General features: G+C 43.1%; 1 protein-coding gene across 1 annotated transcript in view; it reads right to left on the reverse strand.

The window, feature by feature from the left end:
• Positions 1 to 16,762, reverse strand: part of rerg (RAS-like, estrogen-regulated, growth inhibitor) — a 31,484-nt gene extending 14,722 nt beyond the window's left edge. Inside the window, exons 1-2 of the mRNA XM_076076197.1 lie at positions 16,666 to 16,762; positions 10,821 to 10,956 (exon numbers count right to left, since the gene is read on the reverse strand). Coding sequence (XP_075932312.1) covers positions 10,821 to 10,881 — 61 coding nt within the window. The 5' untranslated portion in view covers positions 10,882 to 10,956; positions 16,666 to 16,762. The remainder of the gene's footprint in view (positions 1 to 10,820; positions 10,957 to 16,665) is intronic.
• Between the last annotated feature and the right edge of the window lie 555 nt (positions 16,763 to 17,317).

A 17,317-nucleotide genomic window follows, 5' to 3' on the forward strand; every position in this document is an offset into this window, starting at 1 on the left:
TTTCCATCTAATATCCCAACTGCTAATATTAGCCCTTGAGCTGCTGTGATCCGCAGTGAAAATGTATCCATCGCTCATAATATCAGTGTGAGCAGCCCCCCCCCCCCCCAGTCTGTGGCTGGCAGACGGCCTACCATTCAAATGTTGTGCAGAAAACACACTCCGTCAAAAGATGAAATGGCTGCTAGAACGGTTTTGCCGCCTCAAGCCAAGTTCTCATCATAAATCGAAATGCAATTAAGCCGTAAGCAGCAGTGTTTTACTCTCCTGAGCTAGTAAATAGTTTCCTCTATAAGTCTCTAATGCTGCAATCATGAGCAGTGTAATTAGATCAGCTGGTAATGTTGGTAAAACGAAGACTATCTTTGCATCGGGTTGCCTTCTACATAAACACACACGTGAGTAATTAAAGATATAAGATACTGATGAAATTGTCTTAAATATCTACCTTTTTATTTTTTTGCATCTTAACTATTGTTGCAAATACATTTCTGTAATGTGAAAGGTTTCATTATTAACGGTGAACCCAGATAAAATGGTCACATGACTCTGCTGTTCCTCTCAGCTTAACGGAGCATTTTAGCGTCTCAGCTCATCGTTTTGGTTTTACAGCTCGCAACTTTGCTGTTTCAATTCACTCGCACTACTTTAATTAGTCTTTTTTTTTATTCTTTAGCAAAAGCAGCTCTTCTAAACATAATGCACACTTCCTGGTCAGCACCCAAATGGCAGACAAAGTTGGCAACTAGCGAGTGAACAACATGGTGCATTTAGCTGCTGAAAAGCCAAATATTTTTTGGGGGGAGACAAAACCAGAGCTAAATAAAGGGAATATTGGACTTTCATCTGTCAGGTTACCAGGAGTATGACTCAAAATGACTGATGTCGCTCTAAGTGAAAAGATATGTGATTTTAATAAACTGTCCATCATGAAGCCATTTAAATACATTCACATTTGTACCTTGTTGATAACTGTTCCTCTCACAAAAGACATTACCATTATTTGTCTAATTAAATCATCATTTGAGATTTCAGCTCATTTGAATTGGATGACCTGCTGTTGTCGGCCAGTCACAGTCCGGTCCTGTGAGTCCTCACGTCCATTCAATAATAACTACACTGACGTCCACTGAGATTTGACTCGACTAATGAAATTATTTCTGTCTTCCTGAGCAGCTCCGTCTCTGGGAAATGACTATTTGACCACAGGGGATAGAGAACATCATGTAAACACATTGTGGACAAATATTTATTGTTATTACAAGGATAGCGATTAGCTTTGTCAGGAGGTTCACCGATCAGCACTTTCAATTTTATAATCAATATGAGACCATTGACAGAGCTCCGAAATCATTTCTTCCATATTTAATATACATAGTTCATGGAGAGGAAGATCACAACAACATAGGCCAAACATAGAAAAAACGCATCGAGAGAAAGAGACACAACAGCCAAGCACAAGTTGAAGCTAACCACCACGAGAGCCGTGTCGAACAAGCCATTGGAGCTCGACAAATACTGCCAATTGTCGTTCAACCAGTTCTGCTGACTCACTCACTTAGAGCTCAAAGTTGTTTGCTCCCCCTCTGAGAAGCACTGGTATGCCTTGTGCAATGCTGCAACTGTTCAATACACCTCCGCTCGAGCACAACACAACACCGTGAAGTATCAAGTTCCCTTTGAATGACAGTGAAGGTCAGACCAGCTCCGCTTTGGACGAGCTCCATGAGCACACAATGGCAGAGGGACGGGGAGAGAGAGAGAGAGTCATTCTCCTCGAGGGCCCCGCCGCTCTGTAACAAGGGACACCAGAGAGGCTTTGATTTCACATCTCTGGAGAGGCAGGAGGACGGGAGCTTGCAGTCGCGGGGGTTAGAACGGGAAGGGCGTGCGGATTCTAACGCCGCGTTCATCCCCTTTTTTAATTTAGTCCCTGACAATACCACCGCAGCGCTATTCACCGAGAACCATCTGTGAGGCAGATGAGGGCCGAGGTGCTGTGGCAACCACACCCTCAGAGAGAGATCTTCACTGTGGTTACGCACATGAAGGCGGAGAGCAGCTGGGGGAAAAGTGAGGAGCCTACTTTCACCGTGAAGGCTGTCGACCCGCGTTTTTATAGCTCTTTATACAACAACCTTGTTCACACTGCAGCGGCAGAAAAACACGACAGTTTGAAAGGAAACTTTCACATCATCGCTGTAGACATCTGATCAATCGTGTTACTTGTTTCAGATACTGGCTTAGAAAATAACACTTTTCTTGTTTTTTACCCTTTCTAATATACCTAGTGGTCACTGTTCAAATCTGATCAAAAAGTTGTATTAGCAGTGCTTCTTGTAAAGTGAACATGTAAAGCTGGGTAGGAAGTATTCATTCTATTGTCCCGATGGCACTAATGCTGTCCTTTTTTTTTGTTTTCAAGGACAGTCTAGACTGATCCTGGTTTTGTTTGCTGTCACGTTGACAGAGACTGGGAGTCTCCGTAGGCTGTGATATGAATGAATGAATGAATGAATGAATGAATGAATGCAGAGTAAAGCTTTATGTTCCAGTGTGGAGATGATTAACAGGAAAGCAGAAAGTTACATAACTGATCTGAAGAGGAGAATAAAGGGTTTGAGGTGGGCGGGACCAGTGATGAATGAATCAAATACCGCTGAGAGTGGCTCTGAATATTAAACATTAACCTGAACCTTGGCTGATAACACGCATTCAGAATTTATATTAACAAAACAACTTAATGGATCCATTATGAAATTTTAAAAGCGCTGCTAATCTCCAGACGGTTAGGCTGTTAAAAAGCAAGGAGGGAAATAACCAGCGATGACTCACGCGCCGGACCAAGGACAGCGGCGTGGTGAACGGACAATATGTCGGAGGCGTGCACTAAAAATAATTCAACAGAAGAAATAGACCCAACCAATCAAGAAGCCCACCTTCCTGTGACAGCCATCTCCCTTTATGGGTCCGCTGCGGCTGTGCGTGAGTCCAGGGACGTCTGTTAATCTGCTGATATTTATACTGACTAGAGGCACAGAACATTGGCTACCACAGAAATACAGCTTTCTTTGGTTAAGCATGTGTGTGTGTGCTAATGTGTCTGACGCGTGCTTTTAACTACACCTGTTGTTTTAAATGAGGGATTAATAATAATACTACTACTGTTGCTTTCACTGTTTATAATGACAAACGTCGCCAACGATTGGTCACATCGGCTGTTACTTGATGGTAGACCAAAATATAACTTGGTTGTACTTAGCCAAAGATTGTAAATGAGGCAAGAGAAGCTTCACTCTGTACAATTTCAAGTGTTTTTGTGGTCCCAACGATTTCAACCAGTTGTTTAATCTTATCCATTTTACAGTTTTGCACCAGGACCTGCATTTTTTAGATCAAGTTAAAAGATTGAGGGGTATCTGTAATATACACAAATAAAGCCTAAATAGCAACCGTTTCCTAAAATACTGCTGACTCTGTGATGTCTGCATTTCAAATACGGAGCATTAATTGCCTTCAGTGAGTTTGGGCCATTAGGCTGCAGTGATATAATTGCATCTACCTGCTGCTCCTTAATTAGACTATTGTTGTCCGTGAAATAAAAATAAATAAATGCAATTTATGCCTGCTATCTGTCTTTACAAAACAAAGATCCTGGAAAGTTCTGAGTTCATTCAGAGGCTGTCAGTTGCTAGCAAGCTTATAGCTAACTGTTGGTACATGGCTAAATGCTAATGCCAACATGCTAACATGTTGATTAATTGGTGTAGGCATAGACAAGCATTTGCTTCTTCCCACTCCATTTAGGACATGAAATGTTCATTTATGTTGCTTGAACGTCTGTACATGTTCACCGTTATGTTGTAGACCCTGTCCTCAGGGTGGAGAGCAGAGATGGAAGCTAAGCTAACTCCGCTAGGACTAAAGGCTACTTCACTACCCGGCCTACTCCTGGATGTCTGATGTCAGGTTCCGGGAAAATAAGAGGGATGAAATAAGACAACAGGAGGATGGTGACTGCACTTCGTTGTTGCATAATGACAATAAGTGATCCTTGAATCCTTATTTTTATGTATTTAAAAATGCTCAAGAGATCTCAAATATCATCAGGATCATTAGGATTCATTCTCTGGGGATCATAGATATCTGTAAGGAATTTAATCATAATCCATCCAAATGTATTTTGTAAACCATGAATGACGCCCGACCAAGGTAAAAAGCTATTTCATTCTCACTTTGCTGCGAGTACTTTTTAAGCACTTCCTGTGAGCAGAAAACCGTGTTTGCATAGAAACCAATTTTCTTTGAGCAAATACAGAAGCAATTTGGCTTTGTTGTCCTATTTCATCTCCCATTTGTACATAAAGCTGCAGCTTTACCTTGCCTGGCTCAGCTGCGTGGGTAAAATAGGCGACAGTTACCAGACGATAATTTCACATTTGCAGTGCTTATTTTCAAGGCTAAAGGAACCTTTTATCATTCAGAGTGAGGGGATGCAGCTGATCATTTGATATATTTTATGTTATAGATTATCCATCAGTTTAATCATCCATTGGTCTCCATCGGTGCAACTTGCTAATATTGATTTATAGCAACTGGCGAGGTTTGTCGGAGCTTTTCCACTGAAAACAGTTGCCTGCCGCTGAGGCGGGAAGCAGAGTTGATGAGAGCGGTGAACCAAGATATTAAAGTTGTTGACTGTAAAACCAACACAACCAAAAGACGATAAAACGCTTTGTAGAGTTATGGGTAACCGCAGAGTGGAATTCTTTGTGGGTTCGTCCCTACAAGCGACTCCTTTCACATCACAGTCCATTGTTAATACCACGTTATTCATTTGTGCAGCTTCTGCTTTTGTTATTCCTTAAATCACAAACACGCTGTTCATCGTAGCTCAGCATTTTTTTGCAGGTAAAGAATAAGTGTTAAAGAAAAAAGCACTAAAAGCACAATTTCTTTCAGACAAATCAAAAGCCATTCAAGGCTGAAAGAAACCCACCGGTGCCTGACGTTGACGTCCATGACATTTTCTTTCTCTGTGCCAGTTTTCTGTATTACAGGCAGCTTAGATAAAACTCTATGAACTCTTGAATGAAGAATTAATAACTTGTCTCGCTTCAGTGGTTCCTGTCTTTCCTAATCTCAAAGAATGTCTTTCCCATCCTTAAAATACTCCACTAAAGCAGTTTTCTGTCCTTGTCTGTTGCAAAGATTGCACACATCCCCACAGCGACAGGAAATAGCCCTAAAACTACTTCCTTTACACTGCAGCCACATAACTCATCCTGTTCAATATCACAATCTAGTGTTGGTCGTTTATATGGCTGTACTGTTGCTATGGCCTACTCGACTTCAGCCACACATCAGCAAGATGCCATGACCTCCGAGTCTGAGCTCTACACAAACTGAACAAATAAGCACAATTACAAAGAACAACGCTCAAGTGAAGTTGACCAAAGTCTTATGTAACACACTCCTAATCGGTACATGAAAGTCACTGATCCGAACACTCACATCGCTGCAGTTGCTCTTAAAAGCCACTCGTGAACCTTTTTCCCGGCTCTCTTATCTAAGAAGAGGCAAAGCTACCTCTGGCGCGCTGATTAGAGCACATATGCATGCGATGAGTCACCGCTTTGGGCGGCTCACCGGGTTCGACGCGCAGAATATAATCACCGGGAGTCAGACAGCCGGCCAGCTTCACAGCTGTGTGGCTCTCTCTCAGCTGTCAAAAGGCCCGAGATGTGCGGCGTCTGTCCCCGAGCCGCTGCGTCCCGCTAATTGGCCGGCGGTGTGCAGAGCGAGGCGCTAAGCACAGAGAGCCCTGATGGATGTTATTTGATTACTGTCCAGAACTTTCATATCCTCCAGCAGGCATCGCAGGAAGTTGATTTTTGAAGCAGCATGATCCCTCCAATAGTGATTTGAGTGTAAAAGATTTCAGCAGGAGGCCCATTTCAAAGTCGTTAACATGAGCCCACAATGTAATATTGTCAAAACCATTTAGAGACCTGCTGTTATCTTGTACAATGGCTCCTTCATTGACTGTATTGCATTAACAGGAATTAGACTTCCAAATGCAATACAATTGTATAGAATGTAAAATATTAAAATAAGAGAAATAATTGCAGTGGTGTATAGTAACGAAGTAGAAATACTTCGTTACTGTACTTAAGTCGTTTTTTTGGATATCTGTACTTTACTTTACTATTTATATTTCTGTTGACTTTTACTTTTACTTCACTACATTTTGCAAAGAAAACTGATACTTTTACTCCGATACATTTCCCCTGAAACCTTCGTTACTCGCTACAAAATCAAATCTATCTTTAGAAACAAAATGAATCATGAGACCAGCGTCGGGGACTGTGGTGGAACAGAGACTGCAACAAGCAGGTTTGGTGAATCAGTGGTCCTAGTTTACAAGTTAAATCATTGGTTAATCACGTTAATGCGCAAAACAAGTGCTCTCAAAGCCGCGGTGTTTAGATTCCCAGTGATGCCCAGGATGCTACATGCTATAGCTAGCGAGCGACAACACACACAGGACGGGTGGGATGAGGAGAGGTGGATGGGTCAAACAAACACTGGTGTTTCCTCCAGGAGGCCGCAGTTTGTGCCGTGTGTGAAACGAGAAGCCAATGTTGATTTATTTGTGACGTGACTTCCGTACTGAAGCAACGCCACTTCCGCAGATATTTTAACGCAAACCACGATCTTTTCCTAAACCTAACTAAGTAGTTTCATCGCCTAAACCTTAGTTGTTTCCTGTGAAAATGGAAGTTTATTTTGAAAAGACAGTATGCGTGTAACAAGCGAAAACAGACTCATGTTGCTGGACTTTTGCAGGAAAAACGCACGAAAAATGAGGAGTAACTTTTCGTAAGATATCAACAAAACGGGGATGAATTAATATCATTGTATAAAGAGAGTGACATGAGAAGATCAATCTCATGTCTGTAAGTTAAATCAGCTATAATCACTCTTTTAAAGTGATTAGTGACTCGTCTAAAGCATTTAAAAAAGGAATAACTTCAATAGAATCATTCTATACAATGTAGCTTCTTTACATTCTAATAGAATGTAAAGAAGCTACATTGTATTAGAATTGTCTTTTGAAGATGAACAGGACATTTTTCAGTTTCAAGTAATGACTGGGTTGTTACTTTCGGTGCTGCTTTAGTATCGATCATGTTTTGATATTTGAGTCATTTTGTGGATGATCAGATGGAGTTATGATGGTAGCAGTCGCCCAATTGCAGATTCAGCTTGAGCAAAACCTTTGCTATTGTGTTCAAATCAGGCCCGTAGGAGTTTACAAGGCAGGTGTCCTTTCTCACAACACTGACCTGATGCATCAAGTGGATATTTTTTGCTGAACACAACATTATGCATTTGCCCTCTACATCCTCTAGTCGGAATGAGCATACTTATAAACGCACTGTTACAACTCCTTCATAGTGTCATATTGCTTTTCGGAGAATTATGATGATAAGTTCATAGTAGATGCAAAAGTATACTTATGTACAATATATTATGTTGAACATTGTTGCTCCTGGATGGATCACAGCCAACCCAATTATTTTCAACACAGCTCCATGTCCTTGGTCATGGTGCCACAGCACTTAAAAGAATCAACTTCATAATTCTCATAATTCTGACTCTTTGCTTTTTTATTAACAGCATTTACTTGTACTTTTACTTTCAATACTTAAGTACATTTAATATCAGAAAATTACTTTTGCTACTTAAGTACAATAAATATCAGATACTTTAAGACTTTTACTCAAGTAGTATTCTAATAGGTGACTTTTACTGGAGTAATTTTCCAGTAAGGTATCTTTACTTTTACTCAAGTATGGCTTTTGGGTACTTTATACACCACTGTTGGTATGTTACCTCACACATCGTAGGCTCCTCAGCCGGAGAATCTAATATTATATTAATGATAATAATAATAAATGTCTTTGCCTTCTATTTTGTTCCACTATCAGCGGACACAGTGTGTTTGACAAGTGATCAGTAATCGTCACCATCCCAGACGTTGACTAAACTGTAAAAAGCACATGGCTGTTGGGAGTTTTTTACATGACTTCTCAATCCAGCACAGTAGCCGTCAGTCCGTCCGGCGCTGTTTGTTTCTGTGGCGTTGCCCTCTCAATGACTGTTATCATGCTGCAGACTCGTACATTAGGCTGATTCATGGTCCCATCTTGGCGTTGAAGGTGGTAAGCTGTAGTATTCCTGAGGCGGACACATGTTGGCCCGCTCCATTGTTATTGTTCTGCTTCCTGGCCGTCAGACAGGCTGAGGGGAGGAGGCAGAATGTTTGGGGAGCGACGAGACGAGTTGTTTTTTACGAGCCGGCGCTTTGCACCCCATAAAGTTAATTTCCCAAAAGAACGTCCAACCATCTCTATATGCGAATGTGTGCCAACAATAAAAAGCCTGCTTCTCTTCATATCATTTGTTAAACGCCAGGTAGTGACTAACATTTTCTGCAAGTTTTTATTGGTAATCATTAGTTTGTTTATTAAATGATTGCAAATATTTCATGAGGAAGGCAACGCATTCACCATTTTTGTTAGACCTCAATGATACGTGTTTCAGTGAGTTATGGTCGTTGTTTTAAACACAACTTTGTTTGTTCACAGTTCAGTTGCAGACACTGAGCAACGTTGGCATTCAGTAGGAGTTGTGTCCGATATCCGCGCTCCTTTTAGCTCCGTTTTGGTCTCCACCAACTCCTGAGGGAAATATCTTCACTCTTTAGCTGCTAAATGCTCCACTGTGTTCACCGGCTAGTCACTAATGTTGTCTAACTGCTGCTTGATGCTGGATTGGTAGTGTACAAAACAGAGCTGGTGAGAGTAAGCAAAGTAAAGTTCTGGGCCATGAAACAAAAAAAACAAAGAGCTAAAAGAAGCTAAAAGACTTTTGAGTCTGGATCTCTGCAGTAAAGTACCTACTCCTGAATCATTTGCTGCTGTTTTCCTCTTAAATACGTCAATAATAAGAGTAAAATATAAGTATTACAGATATAGTCATTGGAGTGTTTACTTCTCCAAACCTTGCTTATGACTATTTTAATTACTGAGATGAACTCACTGTCTGTGTTTATACCAGGGACCAAGTTGGAGGTACAGTAATTGGACAAATCTATCTGATTTCCTAACCCCAGTTTCCCTCTGCTGAGTCAATAAACCAAAAGGCTGCAGAGTGCCAGAACAACCGACTTGAGGTAGTACGCTCTGCTCTTTATTGGGGCTGGATGGCTCTGCAGGAGTCCGGGTCAGACCATCACGAAGGGCCCAACCGACTCCCAACGACGCCAAGGCCCCCAGCAGGTCTGCTGCTGCTCGTTACGGACGCATTCTTTCCACCCAGCAGGGGAGCAAACAGCTCCTGGATGTGATTGATCACCAGGAAAGCACAAATACGCTGACGTCCAAATAAAGTAAGAAACATCAGCGTCACATGCACACGTACTGCTGTCCGCAGTCACGATGGAAGCACTGTTGGATGAACATGATATTTTTATTCAAGCATAGAGAGAGGGTAGGTGGTAGGTTGAGCTGTGGTCCTCTGTTTTTATTAGCATCCGTGGGCTTCCACTAAAGAGCTATGTTTAGTTGAGGGCCGTTCATTGTTGAAGGGATCACCAGGGCTACATGTGGCGTCAGATGTGACAACGCTGACTACTGTCCTGCTGTGTGGCTGTTTTTTTTCCTATCAAAAAGAGCACGGCCTCGACTGAAAAGGATCAGGCAACTGCAGAGCTGCATGAATCAACCATTCACGTGAAAGGGGAGTTGGTATTGTATTTTTTTGGTGAACATGTGCTGCACTGCGGTGCTATCTTTTAAAGAAAAGGAGCTGTGACATACAGTCACGCCTGAAGCCTGAACAATAACCGTTTCAACCATTTCTAGTATTGTAAGTGACGAACACGAGGTGAGCAGCCACAGAGCAGGAAGTCACCGAAGAAAACAGAAGAAATGTCAGCTGTGGTGAAAGATCAGGGCAGGTGACAGCTGATCAAGAGGAATGACGGGCTTCATTAAGTGAGGGGGAGACGGTCAGGACCAGCGGTGCGCTTTCTTTAGTTCAAGGAGCTTCAATGTCTCTGTTTCAGACGTGCATGTCAGACGCCATCAGCCTCACTGCCGTGTTTTACAGCCACACTCCTCTCAGCTGACGGTTATGAACTCTGCAGTACAGTACTTCAGTTGACCTCCTCAGGCATTTTAATGGGCTCCTCCGACATGGAGATCTCGAGGCATGTTTTCCAACAGCTGATTGCTACGCCGAAGCGATCCGTCTTGATTTGCAGCGGGGCAGGAAACATATGGTCCGTGTTATCGTGTTAGCTACCGGAGGAAACATACATGGGCCCCAGCTGAGGCCGAGGTAACGCAGCCTACAGAGGAACGCCGAAACCGAATAATGACTCGACGGACTAATCTGTGGGAGGGAGGGTGTATTTCAGCCAGACCGCAAACAACCTCCTCCAAAAACGCTGACTACGCAAACAAAAGCACGAGGAGAACTTGTGGCGAGTATAAAAATACTGACAGGATGTTGGAGGGAAAACATTAGAAAGCAGAGGTCATGCTGAGACGCACAGTGGCAACATAAATGAGGCCAATAAGGATAAAACACACCATGAAACCTGCAGATACCCAACAGTTTAAATGCTGGAAATAGTTCCACTTAAAAGTTTTCGTCAAAAACAACTGTACTGTAGTCTTAAGAGACTTTTGAAAGAACCTGTGAATTAGGACCTACGCAGACTTTGAACACTTAATCGAGCAGTTTACCTGACTTGCCCACCCCCGCTCTGCCGAACACGGCCAGCTTCACCTCTGGGCTTTTGGCCATGGCGGCAGCTGCGGCCAGCGAAGATCAGCGAACCAATCGGTGAGCTCCGAGGTCAGCCAGCCATCCTCGCAGCGTCTGAGGAAACATGTCGGACAAGTTTATACGTCACAATGCATTTTTTTTTTAGTTTTGATGCTTAGGCACAGTCCAACGCTAACAACGTGATTGTTTTTCTGGCATTAGATTGTTTTATGCTGTATCTTTCTTTCTGCCAGTATTACTACTTTTAGCTCCCACCACCATCCATGTGAGTCATACTGTGATTTCTCAGTGTCCTCCAGCTGGAGGACTTCCATTAGCAGAAGCGTCACGCTATGAATGACTACACTGAAAAAAAGCCTGTAGTTACCTTTTGTGTCAGACAAATTAGTTTTATCCAAATACGGCTTGCAGGAAACGCAATTGTGGCCTTGAATAATTATGTAGAACTCAAAGTACGCTTCCAAGGGAAAATGATAAGTTTGATTCTCTTATTTATGCTACCTTATTAAACTATGATATCTAGTGCATGTGAGGGCTGATTCAATATTATTTCATGTAGAAATAATGATATATATGATTGTATACTGTAATATAGAAAAGTATATTCTTACTAATGTCTTTATATTGAATTCAGCCCTTAAGTAACACGACTTTTAGTATGTTTGTTACCTTTTTCTGTTTATATTTGTGTGACCTAAGTGGTTCATAAAGTCATGTTTGGGAATTGAGAGAGAGAGAGAGAGAGGGAGAGAGAGAGAGCGAGAGAGAGAGAGAATAACAGGAAGAAAAACAAAATCCACGCATTTCCCTCTTGGGTGTGTAGTAAAGAGACGGCGGTGTCGGTCTGTTTGACCTCCTATCTGTGATTCTTTCCTGCAGGTGTGTGAGACATGTGACAGGAAGATAGAGCGCAGAATAACGCACCTCAGCGCTGAAGTCATCCAAAGGGAAACACAACTGCAGCCCGTTAAAACAAGCAGGCGCAGGTCTGTTTAGTGAGAAAACATCCCACTGTGAAGTTATCTCAGCAGGTAATAGATTCTAAACCTCTGCCTCAAACACTCTGTTTTTCTTCTGACGGCTCTTCCAACTTTTAACCCAAAACATGCCGACAACAACTAGAATCTTTATTGAAATCGAACTGTAAATGACTCCAGTGGAATGGTGCACGTCCAATCAGTAGAGATAATACAACAGCAGACACACCAGGCCGAGGCTTGTGTTTGTTTTGAATGTGTTCAGTGGTGGCAGCAGCACTCCCCTCATAGGGAAGTGTGTGTGTGAAGTGACGGGTGATGGATTTGAACCGCTGCAGAGGAAAGCCTCCTCAGGAGCTGTGCTGTGCTGCCGTCTCACAACAGAAACTCCAGACTAGAATACCGCAGCACGTCTGTCGACCTGACCCGTAATGCAGCCAGAACGCAGTGAATTGTCATCGACTATTATTTAGAAGACAACAAAAACACACTTGGTTGTGTCTTGGTTTCTTGCAGAGAGTTGTGTGTGGTTGCCCCCCCCCCCCCCCCCCCCCCCCTCCCCTGTGAGTTTGTCACTGTTTCAGTCCATCAGTTGGCATGTTATGGTCTCCACTGTCACTTAAATCTTCACCGGCACTGAGCCAGCTGACAGAATCTGCATTCATCTTAATGTGAGATCAGTGCTGCTCTGTCTCACATTCTGCACTTAAGGCATCAAAGAGGAGGCGAACAGGCCGGTGTAGTGATGCAGCGCTGTCACTGTCGGACGAACACGTGGTGCCGAAGTGATAGAGTCCTCTGAGTTGAGGAAAAGTCTTTGTGGATAAAATGGTGGTGAAGGTGAACGCTGTTTACCCAACGTTCAGCCGATATGTTTTCATGCTTAAGTGTTTTGGCATGATACAGATTCCTTCTGCCAGAAAGTTCACAATCCAGGTTTCTGTTGGCTCAAACTGTCTGATCATTCATCCATTTAATGTTTGTTTTATTAATATCATAACACATATCGACGCCTTTCTGTTTCTCTTTTCAGACATGGCAAAAAGAAAATCAAATATAATAAAGGAACACGCAACAATATCTGACAATCCAAAGCGAACAGTAACTCCAAAATTGGTAATTGTATTGTGTTACAAAAAGTATCAGTTGAGAGAAAGATGGCTTGGTTTTGAGAACCGATACATCTCCGGCTGAAGTGTCGGCCGTGTTTGAGAAATGATCGTCAGTGGCCGTCATTAAAAAATCTCCTCACTCATCCGTGTGTCTGCTGGCTGAAACGAGATAGAGCGAGAAAAAGTGAAAACAGACGTTGAGCGCACCGTGCCTGGTGAAATAGAAGCTGAAAAATGTGTTTGTGCGCGTCAGTGCCAGAGACATGTTAGCCAGCTCCAGCACTGGTATGAAGCAAACTTCCAGCACTTTGCTTGCTCATCCGCTGCAGCACGCACTCCAGAGTTTAAGCTAACCTTTTCCCCTTTTTATACCAACACACACGCGCCCATATATGGTGTGGCTGTGTGCCGCTTGTGTGGCTCAAGCGGCGGTCGCTCATCCATCATTGTGTGTCTCTCTCAGCGGGGGCCCCCGTGGCAGCCGTCGGCGTCTTTAAATATTAGTATTTTTCAACAGGATTAATGTGAACTCTACGATTCAGCCCACCAGTCAAAACAGTGCGTTATACCGTAGGGATGTTGTAATGGAAATAACAGTGACAGCAGGAACATTTTGTTCTGTCTCTCTAGTTTAGTTTGAGCTTTTTGAGCATCTTTTTGGGATCGTGATCCAGTCTTTTACACCTTAGGCGAATCAATTGTCAATTGTTTGAACATTAAAGCGAGTATAAATGTTCTAGTATAAATTCAAAATGAAAGGATGAACCTGAAAATGAGTTCTCCACGACTACCTTGGTTATTGCCGACAAGGGGTTAAGAGCAACAGTGAAGCTACAGTCTGCAGCCGGTTAGCTTAGCTTAGCATAAAGACTGAAAGCAGCTAGCTCGGCTCTGTCCACAGGTAACAAAATGTGCCTGCCAGCACCTCTAAAGCTCAATAATCAACACGTTGTATTTCATTGTGAAGTGTATGTGCATCTTGCCAAGAACTAGTCCCGCACGTAACAACCGAACATGTTGTTTTTACACCTTGTTTTTTTGTACGGGTTAAACAAACGTGTTAGCTAAGTGTTGGTAGGCAGATTACGGACATGAGTCGTTTCTGCTCATCTAACACTCGGCGTGTTTCCCCCAAATGTTGAACCATTCCTTACAAAAAAGAAGAAGAATGCTCCAGCTGAGTTCTGGTCCAAAACATGTTTCTGTTGGTTCCTGAATCACTCCCACGTCTTAGCCAATCCTCATCTACTCATGCAAACAAATGTGCGAATTTGCTGCTGTTCAGATGGTGCCTTTTAACCAAACTGTGGAAACCATTGGCTTCTGCATGTTGGTTAGAAATGAACCAGACCAACTGAAAAATAACAAGTTCTGCCTGAATCTAATCTCACGTTGGCTCTAAAATGAGTTGGTCCCTGTACGGCGTTTCTGCATCATTTGCCCGGACATCCACGGCGGTCACGCACGCTATCAGTTCAACAGAAAGATGCGCTCTAAAGGAGACAAAGAACAAGGGCGGAGGGAACGTCTTCAGTCATTTTTTGTAATACGTTGTGTAAAATGTCGACAGCAAATGAACAGAATAGTAGTAACTCATACAAACCGCTTCTATGGCTCTTTACTATGGCAACAGATACCTCTCACGCGTATTACCGCGAGAGCACACGCACACACACACACACACACACCGCTGCAGTGTTCCCCTCGCTCTCCCACGGAGCAGCAGGGAAACACCAGCGAGAGAGAGGAGGAAGAGACACACACACACACACAGCAGTGTCTCCCCACCGTCATTCTTCTTCACATTTTGCCATTTATGGCGTCCGCCCACTCCACCCACCATCCTCTCTCTCTCTCTCGGTCTCTCTGAAAATGGTCTACAAAACAGTGTATGTACACCTACACATATCGTCACAATGACGCACTCAAAACAAATAATAACTATAGACTGCAGGGCAAAAATGAGTAACACTGTTGCAGTACAAGCTGGGTTTCAGCTGTGCTTATTAACTTTCTGTATGGTTACAGTACAGATTTGTTTCCTTTAGGTTGAGCCACTCTAATTTCTACACAGCTGAAGTGTTTCTGTTACTGTTGAAATACAACCTGATGCGTCCTGTATAGTGTGTTTGTTTTTACCCATGGACCTCTGCTCTACAGGGACCCCATTCAAACTGTCAAACTGGACACGAGTATATTTCGTACTCCGCTGAGTGCCCAGCTGGGGCTTTGTGTCATTTTTACCCTGAGAAATGAATCTGGGTGGTGGTGCCGCTGCGGTTCAGGGAGATTACAGGCCAGTCTGAGCTCCAGACCATGGGAGGAGACCTGCTGCACCGCGAGCTATAGAAAGCCTGCAAACCACAGGCCTGTCATCTGAGTCCTACTCACTGCCTGTTTTCATCCAGAGGGGACCGGTCTCTGTCAGAGCGCCCTCATCCTGATCCACTTTGGACCGGTTTGAGCAAACCTTTTTCATCGCAAGCGCTCCTGCCTGAGAAGATTTAGTCTTTCTCTGCTGTCGGAGGGTAAAAAACTTTCTATGAGCCATCTGCAGTTTGAAGAAGTATTCCAATCCTTTACTAGTAGCTGTAGAAATACCACAGTGTAGAACATACTCTGATGCAAGTTAAAGTCTAATTCACAGTTTTACTTCAGTTAAATAACAGAAGTATTTGTAACAAAGTGTAGTTTAAGGCGCCCGGTGGAGTTGTTAACAAATACAATGAGGTGTACATTCTCATAAAAACATCGCTCCATAGCGCTACTACTACAGTTCAAAGAGAAAACTTTTTAAGTTTTAAAAGCCACATAAGCCTACTTATGTGTTAACAGCATCATATTTTTTTAATGATTATTGTATATTTTCCACGTAAAATCTTGATTTTTAAAGTAATTCAGTGCAGTTGTTGAAGTACAAGTACCTCAGGATTGTACATAAGTACAGTACTTGAGTAAATGTACTTAGTTACATTCCTACACTGAGTCATTAACATTTCATTGGGACCAAGATGCACTTTATCTTCTTATGTGCATGCCAGCTGAGTCGCTGTAACTTGTTGTTTCAGATGACGTTGGAGTGCCTTCATTCCCTCCATCGTCATTTTAGCTGGCACCCCCAACCCACAACCTCCTTCAGCACCCCTGGGAGTCCCCAGCACCCCGGTTTGGCAAGCACCCGTGTGGGATGTGTCGACTGACCCTAAATCCCATTGAGATGCGGGCTATTATGCAACACTCAGAGCTGCTCGTGAATGACAATTACGTACTCGAAACTCAATAGGGCGAGGTGGAGGGAGACACAACTGCACATTCAGGGAGATTGAACTCGAGGTGCACTTTGACTGTATCACAGAAAACTGAATGTGTTCACTTTCACCAGCCCAAGTGACTGACTGAACAGATTTGTCCAACTTTTAAGATGTTACAGTTCATCTTAGAAATAAAAAACAAAGATCACTGAGGAAACTGTTGATTGTAACATATTTAAATATCAAGAAAGAAATGTTTATTTAAAGTCACATGAATACTAAAACATGTCCGCCAGTCAGATACAGAACTATCATTTTATGCCATGAGAGAAACGGATAGTGCATATGACCTTCCTCAAAGGTCTCGTTTGGTCAATAAAATACTAAACATCTGGCTTGACAAGAGGTTTGGGTCCAGAGGGGACCCGCACCTCACATGAAAACACCGACAGGGAGACTCACCAGCGCCCGCTGAATGCAGAAGAATCTCCCGGGGATGAAACGTTGATGAGAAAGAGAGAGAAATGGCAAAAGGTTGCCAGGTCCGCTGATTTTAAAAATGATGCGTCTGACCTTCCCAGACGCAGATGCGGACGCAGAGCACCGCTGGATGGAAGGAGGGGATATCAACAGCTGGATGGACGGACGCCGTGAGGACAGACCGAGCAGCTGCTCTGACTGGGATGAATGAATCCCTCACACGGAGGATCAGCGGAGATATACGGAGCGGAGCTGCTGGAGTTTCTGCTGCCTCTGACCGGACTGCTGCCTGCATGCCGCCGCATCTACACACCGAGGGGGGACAGCGCCCTCTAGTGGCAGCAAGCGACAGCGCAAGCTCCGGGCTTCTGAAGAGCAAATCCACCCATTTAAACGTCTCGTTGTACTTAATTGCAATTATGTAAGGTCTCTTTCTTTAGACGAAAATGCCACATCACCATTTGTTTCAGTGAAGATAAAAACGTTGATGTTTCATGAACTCTGAACCATCATTAAAGGAAGAGAAGTCATGATGGTTTTTATTAGGCAGTCAAATGTCGCTATTTTCTGAAGCTGAAAAGGAATTTGACTACTTTTATGCTTCCACTCCATCACGACAGTGAATTGGTAATTA

This window comes from Anarhichas minor, unplaced genomic scaffold, assembly GCF_050575085.1.
Source record: "Anarhichas minor isolate MPS153535 unplaced genomic scaffold, ASM5057508v1 ptg000055l, whole genome shotgun sequence".
Lineage (NCBI taxonomy): Eukaryota > Metazoa > Chordata > Actinopteri > Perciformes > Anarhichadidae > Anarhichas > Anarhichas minor.